General features: G+C 37.3%; 2 protein-coding genes and 1 pseudogene across 5 annotated transcripts; all 3 read left to right on the top strand.

The window, feature by feature from the left end:
* The first annotated feature begins 355 nt into the window (after nucleotides 1–355).
* Nucleotides 356–5,430, top strand: LOC4346486 (uncharacterized). Its single transcript, XM_015755961.3, has 5 exons — nucleotides 356–504; nucleotides 1,603–4,116; nucleotides 4,190–4,492; nucleotides 4,568–4,676; nucleotides 4,754–5,430. The coding sequence occupies exons 2-5, from the start codon at nucleotides 2,240–2,242 to the stop codon at nucleotides 5,255–5,257; spliced, it is 2,793 nt and encodes a 930-aa protein (XP_015611447.2). The 5' UTR covers nucleotides 356–504; nucleotides 1,603–2,239; the 3' UTR covers nucleotides 5,258–5,430.
* A 1,792-nt stretch (nucleotides 5,431–7,222) lies between these two features.
* LOC4346485 (uncharacterized) lies at nucleotides 7,223–12,416 on the top strand. 4 transcript variants are annotated; one of them, XM_066304038.1, is made up of 17 exons: nucleotides 7,223–7,397; nucleotides 8,178–8,765; nucleotides 8,840–9,058; nucleotides 9,144–9,236; nucleotides 9,326–9,412; nucleotides 9,499–9,834; nucleotides 9,932–10,027; nucleotides 10,109–10,186; nucleotides 10,267–10,356; nucleotides 10,603–10,689; nucleotides 10,772–10,861; nucleotides 10,940–11,041; nucleotides 11,116–11,196; nucleotides 11,275–11,355; nucleotides 11,449–11,493; nucleotides 11,598–11,843; nucleotides 11,939–12,416. In XM_066304038.1, exons 3-17 carry the CDS (start codon nucleotides 8,840–8,842, stop codon nucleotides 11,972–11,974), a joined length of 1,767 nt encoding a protein of 588 aa, XP_066160135.1. In that variant the 5' UTR covers nucleotides 7,223–7,397; nucleotides 8,178–8,765; the 3' UTR covers nucleotides 11,975–12,416. The 4 variants fall into 4 exon arrangements, with proteins under 4 accessions (XP_066160135.1, XP_066160136.1, XP_066160137.1 ...); XM_066304039.1 differs by having other exon boundaries at nucleotides 10,106–10,186; nucleotides 10,609–10,689; XM_066304040.1 differs by having other exon boundaries at nucleotides 10,106–10,186; nucleotides 10,940–11,035.
* A 5,785-nt stretch (nucleotides 12,417–18,201) lies between these two features.
* LOC136351855 (uncharacterized) lies at nucleotides 18,202–20,118 on the top strand (annotated as a pseudogene).
* The last annotated feature ends 10 nt before the right edge of the window (nucleotides 20,119–20,128 follow it).

Here is a 20,128-nt window from a genome sequence, read left to right as displayed (position 1 = left end):
TCTCTCAAATGATTAATATTATAATATTATTTGAATCATTTGGACTGCATTGAAAAACATGAAAAATAATGTACTCGTCCACAGAACGTACAGATTGCGATAATGGGGCACTAACCAAATTAACGTGAATAACTAAGCAGCAAGAATGTGCTTCTTTGTTAGATAGGATAATTACAAACATATACACGTACTTGGTTGATAGAAGTGGGCTGGACCTGCTGCAAACCACTTTATTTGTTGGGCCGACGCTTTGCTTTGTTGGGTGCGTATTTGTGAGAATTCTTGGACGATAGTCTCCGCAACAACCTCCTGAACAATAACCCTCGTGAACAATCCCCTTGGTGGCGGCGACACAACTCACGCCAACAGATTGCGCCTCCGCATCTCGCAGCGCCTCCTCCGTCGTCGGGTGCGGGGTTCCGCCGCCGCTCGCGACCTGAGGGGCAGGGCCTCCACCGGCAGCCGTGGGCATAGGACCTCCTCCGTTCGGCAGTTCACCAACAGGTACAGCTTCTCCGCCGGCTGGCAAGCCCAACGCATACAATCCATTACTCCATCATCACCATTCAGCAGCCATTTGGTCCTTTTCCCTTTTAAGTCTTTATTTGGATTGGGTTTTGTTATGTGTTTTCCCTTGTCATTTAGATCCGATGAATTTTAGAATTAAAATCTTAATCGCTTATCTAGCACTAGTAGTACTGCTAGTGCGGCTATACTGGTGCAGATTCATCAGGGTCACTAGTGACCAAGCATTGGAGTACATTATCCCTGAGAGGCTTGTGAGCTTGAATGCTTGATAGTACTAACAGATTTTGGTGCATGGAACCTGTCTGGGATGTACGACTTCCAGCCACATCGCTGACTATGAATGCAAACAACCCTTAAACTTATATAGCTATTGAATTGAACTTGATATGCAGAACAAGTATTATTCTAATTATCTCTAGTGATGTGATGTCATTTGGCTAACTCTATTTACATTACATGCTTACATATATTTTATGCATTATGTTTTCGCTCTGTATTTTTTATTTTTTAAAATATATATAGACGTATCCCCGTATCGGTGTTTTTAAGAAAATGACGTATCCTCGTATCCCCGTACCGCGTATCCGTATCCGTATTCGTATCCCCGTATCAAGGTAACATAGATATTACGTAGAACCAAGTTAAGACAACTTACGAGAGAGTGGATCCACGCATCTTATGAAATTTTGCTGTGAAGGTGGTTCTGAATGCTAGATATCAGTTCCCAAAAGATGAAACTACCTTTCACCAGTGGTATTTTAAATTATGGTTATGAAATTTGTTAACTATTAACATAGTTATTTCTATGCGCATCTTAATGTCCTTCTCAAATCACCCAATCAATTTCACATTCTTTTTTGTATAACTCAGAATTGGTCAGTAGATCAATAGCTAGTGTAAGTGTTAAGACTTGATGTTGTGTATTCTCGATTAATTATGTGAAGAAAAAACTAAGAAAAATCATGAATTTTGACTTATAAAATATTGTTCGGATGCAAATTTTGAATATATTCTTGTAGTATTGAAGAAGACAATGTTAATAACAAGGTTGATGTTTCTCTCTTATTACTCCAGCATACCATATGACTGATGATGGATCGAGATTGGATGAGTGAACCAAGATCATCCGCTGCTTATAAAGATGGTGTAGAATATTTCTTATCTCTTGCATTTCGTGATGTTCCAGAGGATGCCGAGGTCCTTTGTCCTTGCGTGAATTGTAGAAACAGGATAACACAGAATTTTGATAGAGTTAAAACACATTTGAGATGCGCCGGAATTCTTCAAAGTTATACCAAATGGATTCACCATGGTGAGAAATATGATCCACCACCATTAGTATTTGCTCATGTATCAGGCAACTCCATGAATATTCCTATTTCTAGTGTTCGCAAGAGTTGTGTGGTAGAAGGTGGAGAAGGAAGATCGGATGACATGGAAGGACTCCTAAATGCAGCATTTGGCAAGGAAGATAGCTACGAGTCTCTATCAAGTGCTTCTATCAATGATGATGATATTCATTTTGACTCTAACAGTGTGGAACCTGGCATGGATGAGGATGAGAATAATACATTTGGAGATGATCATATTGGGGGGGAACAAGATATGTTCACAAGCTTGTTGAAGGATGCAAAGACAAAACTATATCATGGGTGTGATAAATTTTCAAGGTTGTCATTCTTGGTGAATTTGTATCACCTGAAATGCATACATGGATGGACACAAGAATCTTTTACAGCACTACTTGGTTTGCTATCAGATGCACTTCCTCAAGAGGCAGATTTACCGAGGAATTGTTATGAAGCAAAAAAAAATCATTCGTGGTTTAGGTCTTGACTATCAGAAAATCCATGCTTGTCCTAAAGATTGCATGCTCTTTCGAGGTGACAGAGCTAACCAAGAGTCTTGTCATGTGTGTGGTTCCTCCCGTTGGATAACTGATAAGAATGGGCATCCAATTAACTCTGAAGGAAAGAAGAAACCAGCTAAAGTGTTGCGTTATTTCCCATTAATTCCAAGAATCCAGAGACTATTTTCTACTGACCAAACTTCAGGAGAGATGCGATGGCACGAGGAGGGACGTACAAAAGATGGATTGCTACGGCACCCTGCTGATGGTGAGGCTTGGAAAGATTTTAGTGCTCGTTTTCCTAGTTTTTCTGCTGATGCCCGTAATGTGCGGCTTGGTCTTGCCAGTGATGGATTCAACCCTTTTAGGAATATGAGTTCAAAGCATAGTACTTGGCCAGTGATGCTTATTCCTTACAATCTTCCACCTTGGATTTGCATGAAACAAACATCGCTAATTTTGTCGATGATCATTCCTGGACCAGATTCACCTGGGAATGATATAGATATATATTTGGAGCCACTTGTTGATGAGCTATTGCAACTGTGGGAGGGTGTGGAAACATATGATGCTTCTGCAAGGAAGAAAATTTCTCTCCGAGCTGCACTATTATGGACATTGAATGATTTTCCTGCATTAGCTTACCTATATGGTTGGAGCACCGGAGGGAAATATGCATGCCCATCTTGTGCCACACTTACAAAATCATTTCGCCTTAAAAAAGGTGGTAAATTTTGTTATATGGGTCATCGTCGATGGTTGCCACGAGATCACAAATATCGAGAATTGAATAGTCAGTTTGATGGCACTGAAGAGAAGGAAATTGCACCTAAAACATTGAATGGAACTTCTGTTTTGAGAATGCTGGAAGGCAGAGTATTTGTATTTGGTAAGATGGCGAAAAAGAAGGTAAGCGTAGCAAAGATGGCGAAAAAGAAAAAACAAGCCAAAAACAAAAGTAATGAGAAAGGGAGCAATCGGGAACTCAAGCGTAAGAGAAAGACATGCAAAGAGAAATCAAGTGATAACGCAAGTAAGTCTGGAAAGAAACCTGAAGATTGGTTGAAAAAGAGGTCAATATTCTTTAAGCTAGAGTATTGGGAGTTGAACAAATTAAGGCACAATCTAGATGTGATGCATATAGAGAAAAATGTGTGTGATAATTTAATTGGAACCCTGTTGGATATTAGTTCGAAAACTAAGGATGATCTCAATGCACGACTTGACTTGGTAGATATTGGCATTCGACCAGAACTTCACCCTACAGTAGATGATAAAGGAAAGCAAATATTGCCACCTGCACCCTTTACTATGTCAAGAGAAAATAAGGAGATTCTATGTTCAGTAATTCAGAACATTAAGACCCCACATGGTTATGCATCAAATATTTCTAGGTGTGTCAACATGAAAGATTGCACACTCAATGGTCTAAAAAGTCATGACTGTCATGTTTTACTAGAAGACATTCTTCCCATAGCACTTCGATCATGTTATCCTAGTAAAGCTGTCATGCATATAGTTAACGGATTGGCTCGGTTCTTCAAGAAGTTGTGTTCTAAAGTTATAGATGTATCCGAGCTTGCTGAACTTCAACAGAGTATTGTGATGACATTGTGTGATATGGAGAGAGTTTTTCTTCCATCATTTTTTACTGTCATGGTGCATTTGTTGGTACACTTGGTCGAAGAGGTTAAGCTCGGTGGTCCAGTGCACTACCGCTGGATGTATCCTCTAGAGAGGTATTTATATATTGTTTTGCTCTATTATATTAACTATACCATGGACATGACATATTTTTTTAATTATATATAGATCATTTGTTCGGATAAAGGCACTTGTGCGAAACAGAGCTTACCCAGAAGGTTCAATTGCTGAAGGTTATATTGCAGAAGAGTGCCTGACATACTGTTCAAGATTTTTAGAAGGAAGTACACGCTTTACAAGAGCACCTAGAAACCCTGAACCTTCAGATAATATAAAAGACATTTATATGTTTGAGAGTGCTGGTGAACCAATTGGCAAGGCCATCACCATAGGACGGTTTGACAACCAGCTTCTAGTGCAAGCACATCGATATGTCTTGCGACATTGTGATGAACTTGAAGACTTTCGCAAGTGCGTAACATAAGCATATTCTATCTTTTTTTTTACAGTCATATATATATTGTTTAATGTATCCAATTGTTGCAGAGAATTTCTTGATGAAGAGAAAAGAAAACTGCCTCATACAACTAACTTGACACAGTCCGACGTCGACAGGTTGATCAATAGAAGCTTTGCTGATTGGTTGGAACAAAAGGTATGATTGTCTATGTATTCATATTTATGCTGTAAGAAGTTATTTAGATAGCCAAGAATAACAATATTCTTATGCAGGTTTTACAAAATGGTGGAGTAGATATCGATGAAAAGACGAGAGCGTTGGCTGCAAAACCGAACAAAACTGTTGTGTGCTACAGTGGCTATATTATTAATGGTTTCAGGTTCCACACTATGATGCGTGAGGCTGGCCGCTCCACTCAAAACAGCGGCGTAGTTAACATTGCTGATGATGGTGTTAATTACTATGGCAGATTATCGGACATCGTAGAATTGTCATATAGAAAATACAAGGTAGTGCTCTTCAGATGTGATTGGTATGACGTCCATCATAAAGCCGGCATCAAAAAGGATGAATTTGATTTCACCCTTGTGAACTTCTCCCGAAAGATACATAGTGGAGATAAATTAGATCATGATCCATTTGTCTTTTCATCACAAGTGGAACAGGTTTTTTATGCTGAAGATGCAAAAGCTAAAGGATGGCACGTCGTAACGAGATTTAAGCCCAGAGATATTTTTGATATGGGTGTGGAACAACAATCTAATGAAACAGAGTAGAGGATGGTTGTGTGCTTTCAGGGATGCAGTAGCAGGAAATTATTTTATCTTGGACAATACTGTGTTAAAGCTTGTTTGTTTACCCATACACTCTGATTTTACTTTTTATTTAGCTGCTTGATTTGATTGCATATATTTGAATGAGCAATGATGTGAGTTTTGACTTATGGTGAATTTGTCGACTGGTTCTGTTTCTGTTCACTGTTGATATTGAAATCATCTAAATTTGTCGACTGGTTTTGTTCTGTTCACTGTTATGTGATGATAGGTTATGGTTGTTCAGTCCTAGTTTCAGGTTTGCCAAATACATGTCTTTATACTTTTAGGGAGTTGCTATGCATAGAAGCACAAATCTTACATTTCCTTGTTGGTTAGCACATCAATCTATCAATCAGTAGTTCTAGGGCTCGATTCCACTTCAACGCATCACTCGGTTTTTATAACTGAAAAACACACTCATATTTTTGCCCTTTTTCTTATTACATCATAACCTGATTTTTTTTTCTTTTGAAAAATACATCTATTATGAATTGTATTTTTATGAATTTGAACCCCTTTCCTTGCCTACGTGAATATTTTTTAAAAAATGCTTAAAATGATTTATAATATAAATAATCTACCCATATATATAAGTCAAGCCTAAAATATTTTTAACTACAAACCAAGTCACAATACAATAAATTATAGTTATGTAGTTCTTTCGAAAAAAGATAAATGGTCAAATAAATATTGAAAATCAACGGCATCATTTATTAAAAACCGACAACTTATACATATGTGGGTACATTAGGGATAATTTTATGAATTATCGTCCAGCCAACATATGCAAATTAAAATAAAAAAGCTTTTTTAATTGTTAAATCTCCTATAAATACAGACTTTTATTTATTAATTCTAAAAAAAATCGGAGCCAAGTATGCGTAGTACCATATAACATATCACCCATCTCGTATCATATCCCATATTATTTCCTTCGAATCGGATTCAGGAACAGATATTAATTTGTATCTCTAATTCATATATAATAAATATAATAAGGTAATTAAAGTATCAAAAAGATACATTAAGAAAAAATATACAATATTACATATGAGCACGTAAAATAATGGTTAACCAATCTTTTATCATGTTTTTATAATACATGACATACGGGCAAATACATGTCTTCCCCTATCCTAACCCATATTTTTTTAACGAATTCGAGTTCGAACTCGGATAGTATCGGGTATCCCCTTTTTTTCATATTCCTCCCATGAGTCTCGGGTCGGGCGGGCGGTTGGGAAATACCCGCCCTATTTCACCCCTACCGACAAGTTAGATCCGCCCCTGACCAATTCCGAATACAAACTATTATTTGCTAATTCCAAAAAAAATCTCAAGCCAACTTATGCAAATCCAGATTAGAGAAAATATATTTTGGAATTATTCATCTGAGATGGACAGGGACTTTAATTTATTAATACTAAAAAATTCTGAAGCAAAGTCATGCAAACCCAGATTAAATAAAAATATATTTTCAGATTGTTAATCTGACATGAATATATTTAAAAATATCTGAGATGAACATACAAAATTATTTACTATTTTTTTAAAAAAAATCTCAAGCAAAGTCATGCAAATCCAGCTCAAAGTAAAAAAAGCAAAAATACAACGAACTTTTGAGCTCGAACAATGTATGTATGTCACAGAAAAACACCTGTTAACCAATAGACCACAACAAGTATTGAGATTCTCTACACGTATGTTTGTAAAGATACGTGTAGTAGTAGTAGTAGCGTTCCTGTTTTGCCGCCTAAGGCGGATTTCTTTTGGCGGCATATTTTTCGAAGCGTTCGCGGTATATATATCGACTGCCGTTCCTAAATATATTTTGTTTTGCCGCCTAGGCTGATTTTTTTGGCGGCATTTTTTTTTTGGAAAGCTTACTGTATATATATCACGGACCTACTTTTCCACGCCACATCCCTAAACCTCTCCATCTCCATAGTACTCTCCTGTAACAGAATTGGAAAACCCAATCTGGCGACGGCTGCCCGCCGCCGGCACCCGGCGGTGCTGTTCCTCCGTTCTTCCTTGCACACGACGGCTGCCCGCCGCCGGCGCCCGGCAGTGCTGTTCCTCCGTTCTTCCTTGCACACAGGTGGGTCAATTAACCTCTGCTGATTCTTCTTGCTGTTTCTTTGTTGCGCATTGAATCGATCTAGGTTAGTACATCGCCTTCTCTCCTTAATTTCAGTCAATCAACAAGTTAGGCAAATTCAAAATCCCCCCTAGCTTCTCTGTAGTTTGGCCCCCTATTCCCCTCCATCAACAGCAGTTCATCACTGCCATAAGGGTTCGTTTAATCCCTAAGAGAAAGGGGGGTTTGGAGAGGATTGAGGGGGAACGATTCCACACCATAATAGGTGTGGAATAAATCCCTTCCAAATCCTCTCGGTCCACTTGTGAGAGAGGGATTAGCAGAACAAGACCTAAAGGGGTAGGGTTCCACTACCTTCCATTTCCATTTTTCTAATTTCTTGGTTGAAACTCTCAATGGTGGCCGACAAGTCCTCCTTGGGTCATCGTCTTTGTGGTCGCAATTGTTGCTGCTTGTAGTGTGCCCGATCTGCGAGTATCCTGGTATTGTGTAAATTGGATTTCATCAATGCACAGCTATCGTTATTCTGAAGATCCACCAAGCACAATCTTAATGTATAATTTATAATTCACTAAATTATTCTCATTCCTCTTTAGTATATTACTGTTTGACAGAATAAGGCACATATGCAGATGGAAATTAGATTGTGCAGTGCATTGTATATTATCTATGCCTAATTCTGTAAATGAACAGGCCATAAAAACAATAAAATTGCTTATCATGCATTTCAAATTTCCTATGCAGTTAATTAACTTTCATTATATGCATGTTTTACTTCAGTAAACAATTATGGCGAGGGGGCCAAGACGTCTACGGAAGTTGAACCTAGATGCACAGAGCGCAGGACATGTGCAAGCTGAAGAAGAAAATTTGCTGTACAACTTTGAAGCTCTAGATGAAGCAGATGCACAATTCAATGACGATAATTTGCATCTCGAAGCTCAAGATGCAGGGAATGTACAACCCACAGAAGATAGTGAGCAAGACCTTTCAGAGAATGATGACATAATCACGGAGTTGCCTCTTGCAGCCAAAAGACCAATTAATATAATCTGTTCTTCCTATATATGTCTATATATATGATTTTTCCTATCACCCATAGCTGAACTGTTCCTAAATGTAGGGCCAAATGGGGAGGTACGACGGGTTCTAGGAAATTTTAATGTAAAAAACTTGGACCAACTGAAGCAAGGAAAGGTAATTGTAGAGACGGATGAACATGGTATTCCAAATGATAGATCAGGTTCTGTTCTAGGCTCGTATCTTGGTAAGCTTGCACAGAATTCAACATTTGCACCATTGGACATTCCAAAATGGGACCATGACTTATTTGTGGGACCAAAGGAGAGCATAGTCGCTGACGTGGAGGTGAATTTTTAATTAATGTAAACAAATATTATCATGCTTATTTCAGATCTAACTTTTAGTTATTCATGGTAAAGATGAAATTTGTGTACCCTTCTGAGACGAAGCAGCTTACAAGAGACTGGATTCTAATGAAAGCTGATAAAGGGTGGAGATCTTACAAAAGCCGTTTAAAGGGAAGATACTTTAATCCTGATGTGAGGACTCTAAACGATATATTAAAATATGTCCCAAAAGGTGTCAATGGATATCAATGGCGTGGTCTTGTTAAAATATGGTGTCAGGATAAACACAAGGTGACCTCTCCATTTTAATGCTAAACATACAGTCCAAATTTTGTTTCCTAATCATCTGTATTTAGTACAGCTTCTCTATTTTCAGAAATTATGTGAGAAAAACTCTGAAAGCGCAAAACAGCAGAGGAATCCACATACAACTGGTAGAAAAAGCCATGCTAGGCTTTGTAAAGAGATGGTAATTATTTTGGACTTAAATGTTATTGTTACATATCTATAGCTTTCTAATGCTAAATTTGATCTATCTTCTGATTCTTTGTTGCCTAGGAAGCAAAAGTTAAAGGGAAGGTCCATGACATTGACGTATGGGATGAAGCACATAAGAAAAAGGATGAGCGCATTAAGGCAGTAGTGGTAAATTTCTTTCCTTGTTAGTTGTTATCACAAATGTAGTTTGGTTCATTTATGATAAACTAATTCATGCATGTTTAATTATGTAGGAATCGGCTTACCATGAATTAGCTAAAAAGAAATCTACTAGTTGCAGTGGTCTTTCATCCAAAGATTATGATGAAGTTTTTCGACGTGTAGTTGGAAAAGAGACAAAACTTCGAGGGTACTACGATCATAAGAATTGGAGCCAAATAAGGGTTTCTCAAGGACTAGATGTTGTTGGACAATCTGAGGAATATGCAATGCTTAAGTTACAAATGAATGCAATGGAAAATAAAATAGAGGCTATGAGTGTTGATATGACTCTGATGCGTGCCTTCATAGAACAAAAATTCCCTGGAGAGGATTGGAGAAATATTGTGGTTGCAGAACAAAATAAAGAAGTAAGTGTCACTGTACACCATCTTCCCCTGTCTAAAGATCAATTAACGAATACACTATGTGATCAGTACATATGCATGGATTATGCTTTTTTTGCAGGTTGATATTTCTGAACAAGTTGGTAATGATATCCAACATGAATCCAATGTTGAAGAATCATGTGAACATGTACATTCTACACCAGATAATGTGCAGGTGGTACAATATTTACTTGATAATTTTTAAATTGATGCTTTTGTAAGTCTTTATAATGTTGTTTTTCATAAGTTGCAGCAGAAGCATTTAATCAGTTATATTCCTGCTAAAAATGGTTGCCACAAACCATCTGTACCACATGAACACATGATTGCCAAGGTAACTTATGCAAATCTCACTATGCTCACCATATGCATTTTTTACATTATATATATAATTAAATTGGCCTTCAATTGTAGCAATCAAGCATTGGAAGCTTTGCTAGAAGGTCTGAAGCTAGTCAGAGATACATGGAATCAACTATGGCACATGACCATGGAACTGATAAGGTATACAAACTAAGCATGCACAAAGATTGAAAAGATTGATACAAGTAGAAGGTCTGAGTTATTTTTTGGTTACAGGTTGATATGTTTGATCAAGTTGACATTGACTGTACAAATGAATTTGATAATAACTTTGATAATTCATTTGCCAATACCTATGCTAAGTCAAATCATGTGCAAGTGCGGTGTTTACTTGAAAAGTTTTAATTGAGGCTTTCACAATTTCTAAATATTGACATTTATCATAAGTTGCAGCAAGTACATTCTATTAGTTCTGCTAATGGCAATGGTCGTCGTTTCAATCCATCTATACCATATGAATGCACAAATGCTAAGGTGACTTAGGAAAATCTCACTACATAATGAGTTCTGCTTGATTTAAACAACAATACCTAATTTTAATGAATTTCAATTACAGCAACTAAGTGGGGAAAGCTTAGGCAAAAGGTCCATAACAAGTCAAATGAATGTGGAATCAATGGTGCCACGTGAGAATGTGACCAATGAGGTATATACAACTAAGCACGCAAATATCAATTAGTAAATTTATTTGGCAATACTGTGATTTGTTTGATTTTTTATTCAGGCTTATGTTTCTGAACAAGATGGTACTGATATTATGAATGGGTTTGTTCACAACCGTGAGGAACCACATGCCAATGAGAATGCTATACCAAATAATGTGCAGGTTCTGGAATGTCTACTTTAAAAATGTTGAATCAAAGTTTGCCAATGTCTTAATTCTATCATTTATTATTACAGCAATTATGTTCTGTTAGTTCAACTAGAGCTAAAGAGAATTGTTCTACTAAAGCTTTGCCATCTGACCACATAACTGCAAAGGTGTGTTACAGAAATCTTACTCTATTACTGAAACATGTGATTGTTACAACATTTCACAAAGTTGACTTTCAATTGTAGCAATCAATCATTAAAAGCTCTGTCAAAAGGACTAGAACTAACTGTGTGGATTCAATTTTACCACCTGATAAAGCCAAACAGGTTAGATTCAAACTATTATGCTCTTTTAGTTCTAGTATTAATGCTGATCAAGCCTGCTCATCCACTTTTGATTCTTTAAAATTTTTAACACAGGGGCCTCAGAGAAAGGGAGTATTAGAGAATACTTCATCTAAATCAGTATGTGGTTTCCATTGTTTATGATAAAATAAATATTCATATGCTCATGAATGACAATGCTCCTAGTTTTGCGAATGACAATATTGTGTTTCTCAAAATGATAGGATCAAAGGGTGGTGTTCTTGTTTTCATTGAATCCAGTATACAAAGGCAAAGTAGTGGCCAAGGGAAATTTAGTGACTACAGATAGCACATATGTGGTTGGAGGAAATATGCTTGGAAATGAATATTATGGTGTGGCTGTTCATAGTGTTACAAATATTGGTGATGAGAGACTGCCAAGACCATCTGAAAACTGTACTACATTAAGAGAGGCAATTGGTTTTGTCATTCCTTGGCCTCGTCCCTATGTAATATTAATCATTTCAACTCCTATTATAATTTGTCACGTTGCATTTTTTTTTTGCATATATCTCGTTACTAATATAATATCTTGACCTTTCAGGTAAGAAAGCGTAGGGATACAAGTTCTGCCCAGTAGCAAGGCCCTTTCATACGAGTGCTCTGCTCATAACCAGAATTTTGCTGTTATTATTGGTCTGACTATAGGATAATGAATGGAGGACTGAAGAAAAGAAAGAGTGGAAGCCCTGATATTCAACTTTCCTTTTGAAGAAATATTATAGATTTCCTTCTAGCAGTTTAGAAAAACACGCACAACAAGCTGTAGGATGTTATATATGTGTGTGTCTATTGCACTTTAGTTTTCCAGTTAGTCGTATATGTCTATTTAAAATTACATGGATGTTTTATTTAGTTGTAAACTCCTTGCTCTCATACAAGCATGTACAGCCTTTCCCCTTTTAATATATTATATGTTCTTGTATATGGTCGGGAATATGGTACTGCCTGCCCATGTAATTTTTTACATGCACATGTATATAGACTCAATTAATATATGATTAATTTAATGTGCATCCATATATATAATTATATACAATACGTACTCGTTACAATATACTAAATGTATAAAATACATACTACGCTATATCTAAAATACTGCCACCGAGACGCAACAGAACGTCTTAATTAATGTGCTAAAATACTACTACTGAGACGCAACAGAACGTCTTAATGGATGCGTCTATGGACGTTGTACATTGTTTTTTAAAAGCGTCTCTATGCCTATAGAGGTGATATTCCACGTCTCTAACAACGTCTTAAAATAAATTAGGTACGCTTTAGGAAATGTCTCTATTTTTTTGAGACGGTCGAAACGAAGACGTTCCTATGACACTTTATAAAAGCGCCTCGCTTGTTTGCGGAGACGAAACAAAACGTCTCTATATTACAAATAAAATGTCTTCTTTGGGGGGGTTTTGTTGTAGTGTATCGTGCCCGTCGTGCTTCTCGTGGTCGCGGTGCAGCTCCTACTACTAGAGGCTCTGTGTCCGTTCCTGCCACCTCACCTATTGGCGCCCCTCAGTGGCTCAGTCGTCTTGGGTTCTTGATTCCGGAGCTTCTTTTCATGTGACATCTGATCAGTCCTAGTTGGTAGCTTGCAAGCCAGTTAGTGACGGTGCCTCTATTCAGACAGCTGATGGTACATCTTGTTATATCATTCATCAGGGTTCTCTTTGCAATTCTCATTTTTCTGTACCTGATGTTTCTTGTGTTCCTCAGTTATCAATGAATCTTCTTTCAGTCGGTCAAGTTACCAACCAAAACTACTTTGTTGGATTTGATGATTCATCTTGTTTTATTCAGGATCGTCGAAGCGGGGCTGTGATTGGGACTGGTCATCGCCGTAAAGGTGCTGCTAGCCTCTATATTTTGGACACCTTGCGTCTTCCTTCCGCTGCGCCTTCTGCTCGTGTCTTTGTGTCTGCCTCCCATTTCCTCTGGTGATGATATCTCTGCACTAGCCAATCCTGATACTTCTGTTCCTAACATGACACCTTCTCTTGATGAATTATCTACACCCACTCCTGCTCCATCACCACCACTCCCTATATCACCTTTCCCACATGTATACACTCGTCCCACACAACCCAGAGAGCATCTATCTACTCCTACCTCCTCGGCAAGTCCTGACACCCTTGTTTTTGATGAATCTAACACTATTGATGAGTCACAGGTTGGTCCTAAATGTAATCTACGAGATCGAACTACTATTGCAGCTCCTGACCGATTGGGTTTTCCTCATGTGAGTGTTGTCATTCCAGAGCCATCCACCTACCAGCAATCTTCTACTATTCCAGAATGGCAGCTTGCTATGTCTGAGGAGCTCGTTGCTCTTGATCGTATAGGTACTTGGGATCTTGTTCCTTTACCTTCACATGCAGTTCCTATTACAGCTAAGTGGGTATTTAAAATTAAGACTAAGTCAGATGGTTCTCTTGAGCGATATAAAGCCCATCTTGTTGCTCGAGGTTTTCAGCAGACTCAGGGACAAGATTATAATGAAACCTTTGCGCCTGCCGCTCATATGACCACAGTTCGCACTCTCGTTGCAGTGGCAGGCTACCTCTTCTTGGTCCATCTCTCAAATGGATGTTAAGAATGCCTTTTTTCATGGTGATTTGTATGAGGAAGTTTATCTGCAGCCACCCCCAGGTGTTGATGCTCCCTCAGGATATGTTTATCGTCTCCGCCATGCTTTATATGGTCTTAAACAAGCTCCTCATGCCTGGTTTGAGCGTTTTGTATCTGTGATACAAGCGGCTGGGTTTTCACCAAGTGAACATGATCCTGCTTTGTTTATTCATCTCTCTCCACGTGGACGTACTTTGCTTCTCCTATATGTTGATGACATGTTGATTACGGGCGATGATGTTGACCACATTTCTCATGTGAAGAGGCACCTTAATGAGCAATTTCAAATGACTGATCTGGGTCCCCTTAGTTACTTCTTGGGAATTGAGGTTTTGCATTCAGCAAAGGGATATTATCTCTCTCAATCCAAATACATACAAGATCTTATTGTGCGTTCTGGCATTACTGATAATAGGACAGTTGCAACACCTATGGACCTTCACTTGCAACTTCGTGGTACTGATGGTACACCTCTTGAGGATCCTTCTCATTATCATCATATAGTAGGCAGCCTTGTTTACCTTACCGTTACTAGACTTGATATTGCTCATGCCGTCCATATTTTGAGTCAGTTTGTGAGTGCTCCTACTTCAGTTCATTTTGGACATTTGCTTCGTGTGCTGCGATACTTAAGGGGAATATCATCTCAGTGTTTGTTCTATGCTCGTGATAGTCCGCTTCAGCTGCATGCTTACTCAGACTCCACTTGGGCGAGTGACCCAACGGATCGTCGTTCTGTTACAGGTTATTGCATTCTTCTTGGCTCTTCCCCTCTTGCATGGAAATCCAAGAAGCAGGCGGTTGTATCTCGCTCTAGTACAGAGGCAAAACTTCAAGCCCTTGCCACTACCACGTCTGAAATTGTATGGCTTCGATGGTTGTTAGTTGACTTTGGTATTGTCTGTGGTGCCCCCACACCTCTTCTTTGTACTGGAGCCATACAGATTGCTAATGATCCTGTGAAGCATGAACTTACAAAGCATATTGGTGTTGATGCATCCTTCACCCGATCTCATTGTTATCAGAAAACAATTGCTCTCCAGTATGTGCCCTCAGAACTGCAAGTCGCGGACTTTTTCTCTAAAGCACAAACTCGTGAGCAGCATCGTCTTCACTTGCTCAAACTCAGTGCTTTAGATCCTCTACTTCCGCCTTGAGTTTGAAGGGGGGGGGGGGGGTTATGTATATCTATATATCAAGGCCCAGCCCATATATTAGGCCCATATAGTCCATGAGGACTTTATATATATTGTCATCCAGAGAGAGAAGGATTGTATTGATTCTAATCCCCAAGGTAAGTAATACTATTGACCCTAGCAAAGATTTACATTTATAGTTTTAGCTTCGACTAATCACTTGCGTTTTACCTAAATAAAGTGTTACAACAATTTGCTAATTAAATTCATATAAAACTTTATTGGCCACATATCTGTTGCACATGTTCCTGCTTCATATTTTCCTTTAAAACATGAAAGTTACTAATGAATAAAGTGCTTCCATGTTGTATATGCTTCATTAGTTCTGTTGTATGCGCTCAGATTTTTTTTAGTGCTACTTGCAGCGTAATATATCCACCTATTCTTTTTATATCATCGAAAATTTGATAGATTGCAATTTTTGTATGCTGCGGGATGCTTTGGTACACATGACATGAGTTAAAGCAAGTCTTCGTCTGAAGACTTCCCTTACTATCCTATCATACCATTTTTTTTCCTAAAATCTAATGGAAGTTATCAATATTTTGGCTCTAAGGCAGTATTATAGATCTTGTAGGATATGAGTACCTAATGCTTGTGTTCTGGTTTTTCTCTTTTTTCCATTTCCATACATTGTTCTGAAACATTCTTGCTAGGTGTTCATCAAAATGTAGTTTCTTTATTTCTAGCTTCTTTCAAATAAATCACATCTATAGTATTATAGGACTCCCAAATAGTGATTCCATCTTGTGCTCTGAAATCCATCAGTTGAAATGAGAAAACACTCAGGATCAAATCCGAAAATGAATTTTTAGGGAACATTGTAATTTTGTAGTAGACTTAACACACATTTTCTTTCGCTAAGCATCTTCATTTGAGCAAATGAAGATTTTATGAAAAAATAGATTTTTCATTCTTAGTAGATTTAATGGTAATGTTTTATGAAAAAAAAGTGATGAGTTTGACATTTTACAGTACATTATATAGAGCTAACTTTCAACCTGTACAGTCTTTAGGTGGCACAATCATCTAGATCCAGAAACAATGAAAGACGCTTGTACTGCTGAAGAGAAACATGCACTCATGAATGCCATGTATGGATATATGGGAATAAAGGGGCATAGCAAAAGTTCCTGGAAGTTAGTTTATAAAGCTTACAACTTATAATTTAGCGCCATGGCCCTAAATTATTTAAGATTGGTCGTGGTCGGTTGTTTGCAAATCACAGTTATGAGTTGTGTTGTTATTTTGAAAAGACACTTCACATTTTAGTGAATCTTGAAGAATGCATGCTTTTGAAATCTGAACATCATCATTTTTTGTCTGTGGGAAAAAAATCAAAATTCAAAACTTTTTCTCCCTATAATAGTTACTTCCCGTTGCAGAAGCTACAGACTTGTTGAGCCCATTTGAATCAGGCATAATAGTAAGATTTAGTACGGACAGTTACTCTCTTAAGCAGGCCATGAATTCATTTCCTTTATTAGTGCCATCCGGTGCTTAACGTCTTACCCTGATGTCTGACGGAATTCAGTTTGGTTCCTTTCTGTAGTAGAACATTAGCACTGAGATCTGAAAACTACAACAAGGTACCAACTTTATACCCATCTAAACTCCAGTGATTTCAGTCCGTTCTGTGTACCTATTTTGTTTTTTCTTTCATGCATTGAGTTCTTCTTTCATGCATTTTCCAAGCCGAGCTTTTGAGTTTAGCCAAACGATCAAGAATTCTTGTTCTATCCAATCTGTTTGATTGATGTTGTAGATAGCCACCGATATCTTTTTCTGTAGTCAACTATATAGAATATCACGTGAAACATAGATGATAAACAACAGTGACTGAATAATTAGTGTTTTGTTGGTAAGGTACTGAGGTTGGTAATATGCTTCACCAATGAATGATTGGACTAACAGTCCGAGAGGACAGAGGAGGAATGGTACTGATATATGTAGCTATTCTACATTTTATCAGCAGCAAATGATTCAATTTAATTTGTATATTTATCTCTATTAATTTGACTCGATATCTCCTAGCATATCTCTTTTCATGCTAGGAAACCTTGACATGTCTAAAGGTGAGCTTATGTTATATATTGATGCCAGCAATAGGACAAGGGATAGTATGAAACCTTGACATGTCTAAAGGTGAGCTTATTGTTATATATTGAATGTAATATATTATGCTCCTGTTGCAGATTATGGTGACATGTTTTTATTTTTTTTAGCATGTTTCAGGTAATTCCATTCCATAGTTCAAATGGTTCTCCTGTTTAATCAACACTCGAGTGCTTGTCCTCTCTAGGTCTTGGCCTCCTCATGCCGGTGACCGGCCTTCATCAGCTTGAACTTCTTTTATATTCTTTTTGCAATCTTTTTCTTTTTGCATACGAGTAATGTTGAACTGCTTCAGTAATTTAAAATTTGGTGCAATGATCTGGCCCGATTCTCATAAAAAATGCACTATTACGAATTCATCAATGAACACTTGCTCTTACCACTATCAGTCATGACATTACTTTTTTTCCTGTACCACACGTGTGTAATGTTGTTTCTCCATCTGAAGCAACTCCTGCTAGCAGGTGATCACTTCGTACATCCTTTTCTACATGAATTCACTCCTAATTTCCTGGAATATATATGTATATATGTATACTTATAACTAGGTATATACTCACAATTTGAAAATTTTAAAAAATTTGGGTGAATTTGTGTTTTTCATACCATGGTGCCCGGGCACCATGGTGCCCCGTATGAGTGTCCTATATATATATATACATATATATGTATAATATATATATGTATTACAACACCCACACATTCAAATCCTAAACCTTAATTACAAGAAAAAAAAATTCTATTCAGTTATCGTTGTTTGAAAAAGTAATTATGCTTCATGATAGTTTTATTTTCCAAAGAGTATTCATTATGTTTAGTTCTTTCAATTTATGCATATAAAAAAATTGGTTGCTTCTTCGGGATGGGTGAGGTATAGTTTGAACTCTATAGTTTGTTATATTTTGGGATGGAGGGAGTATTTTGATTTATGGATTTCGCACATTCTGTTTGTAATTCCTACTGCACTTCTATTAACTGTAGATTTTTTTTCTTTGGCCTACCTCAGTATCATCATCATTAGGTGTAACATTTGGCAATGACAACTCTAATTGACAGGCGTAACATTACAAAATTGTGGCCGTGACAGTTAGAATTCTGCTACTTTGTCTACTGCTGAATCTGCATTTTCTCATGATTTGCCTAAGTAAAAAAAATGTGATTATGCGTTATGCCACATACTCACTGCTTACAAGTTATATCAAACATGTTTCTCATGTTTTCAATGAAGGAATCATGAAGTTACTATATCCTGCATTCTCTACAAGCTTTCCAGAGCTTGGTCATATTTGCAAATTTGCAAATCACAAGGTTGTTTTCAGCCGGTTTTGGCACTTCCTACAAAATGGATGCTATGGGTCCAAGCAAGCTCATATCGTCCATCTAAAGCTGTCACTGCAGAGCAATTTTTCTGACTTCTCATAATCTCTGGGCTAGAAGAAACCATAGGCAATTATTGGCTGCTGTCAGTTTGTCTATCGAGGTACTATTTTTCTTTACTATTTGGTTTCATTTACTTTGTAACTTCTGAAGTTTTTGCATACTTTTCCAAGATATTCTACAAGTCGTTTTGACCTTTTTCCTAATTTAAGTTTGATCAGATTTATAGGAAATCTTTAGCAACATCTATAACATCAAGTTAGTTTCATTAAATATAACATTGAATAAATTTTGAATTTTTTTATAATATGTTTGTTTTGTATTAAAAATGTTTGCTCATTTTTTCGATAAACTTGGTAAAACTTAAAGAAGTTTGACTAGGAAAAAAGGTTTGCAATAGGCAAGGTTTTCAATAAACTTGGTGTTAACTTTCAAATAGACAAAGTTTGTGCATGTGATGATGTTGCCTACTGAACCAGGGCACTTGTCACTTCAAAGGTTATAGGAGCACAATCATTGTCATCAAGCATTGAGATGGTAGCTTATTTGCCCTCACAAATGCTAGAGGAAGATTCTTTATTTCCTTCTATTCAGAACATGATTTGAAATGTTATAAAGAAGATATCGATATTGGGTCTTCTGCGTACAACAATTCAGATGCTAACCTTGCAGAGAGTACACATACCTTTTGGCAAAGCTTAAGCCTATCCTTACTGAGTGACCTTCATCCAACACCTTGAATAGTTTGTTAAATATTTTAGCTCACTCTGTCAGGCGGGTGGTGGACAAGTTGAAGAACATATGATGGCAATGTTTTTTTTTTAATCTTCTTTTATCTGAGGGAGAATATTGGCCACTCTGGGTGAAGCTATCTTTACAGAATGGGAGTGCACCCGTGAAGATCCAATTTGAGCCTGTTATTACATATGAAACTGTGAGAATGTGTCTCTATTTTGCGTTCAAGTTAGTAAAACGATTTCATTATGTTCTACATAGTGTAATATACTGATACTCCAGTTTAAATTTAATATGGTATACCTGCGGACACGCACATGTGCCATGCCTTTTACTGCCATCTTTACAAATTCTGTTCATGTTCTGAAATTTATGACAGCATAGTGCCTGACAAAAAAATATATAGTTTATGGCAGTTGTTAGGTTATTTTCTTTTGAAACACCGCCAATTTGTTGCTTTTGTTGACAAGCTTGTTAGGTGCTCTTGGAAATACGTGTTACAACATATCACAATCAATTGATACTACTTCAACTGTTCCTTCATTCTCTAGAGCATGGGTTGCTGCTGAGATCCTTTGCACTTGGAAATGGATAGGGGAGAGTGTATTTGGCAGTCTTACCTTCTCTGATTCAGCACTCAAACATGGAATCATTTTGTGGAGCTTAAAATTATAATT

This window comes from Oryza sativa, chromosome 9 (genome assembly GCF_034140825.1).
Source record: "Oryza sativa Japonica Group chromosome 9, ASM3414082v1".
NCBI lineage: Eukaryota > Viridiplantae > Streptophyta > Magnoliopsida > Poales > Poaceae > Oryza > Oryza sativa.
Note: the sequence above shows the minus strand (reverse complement) of the source record. Positions and strands in the feature narration are given on the sequence as shown.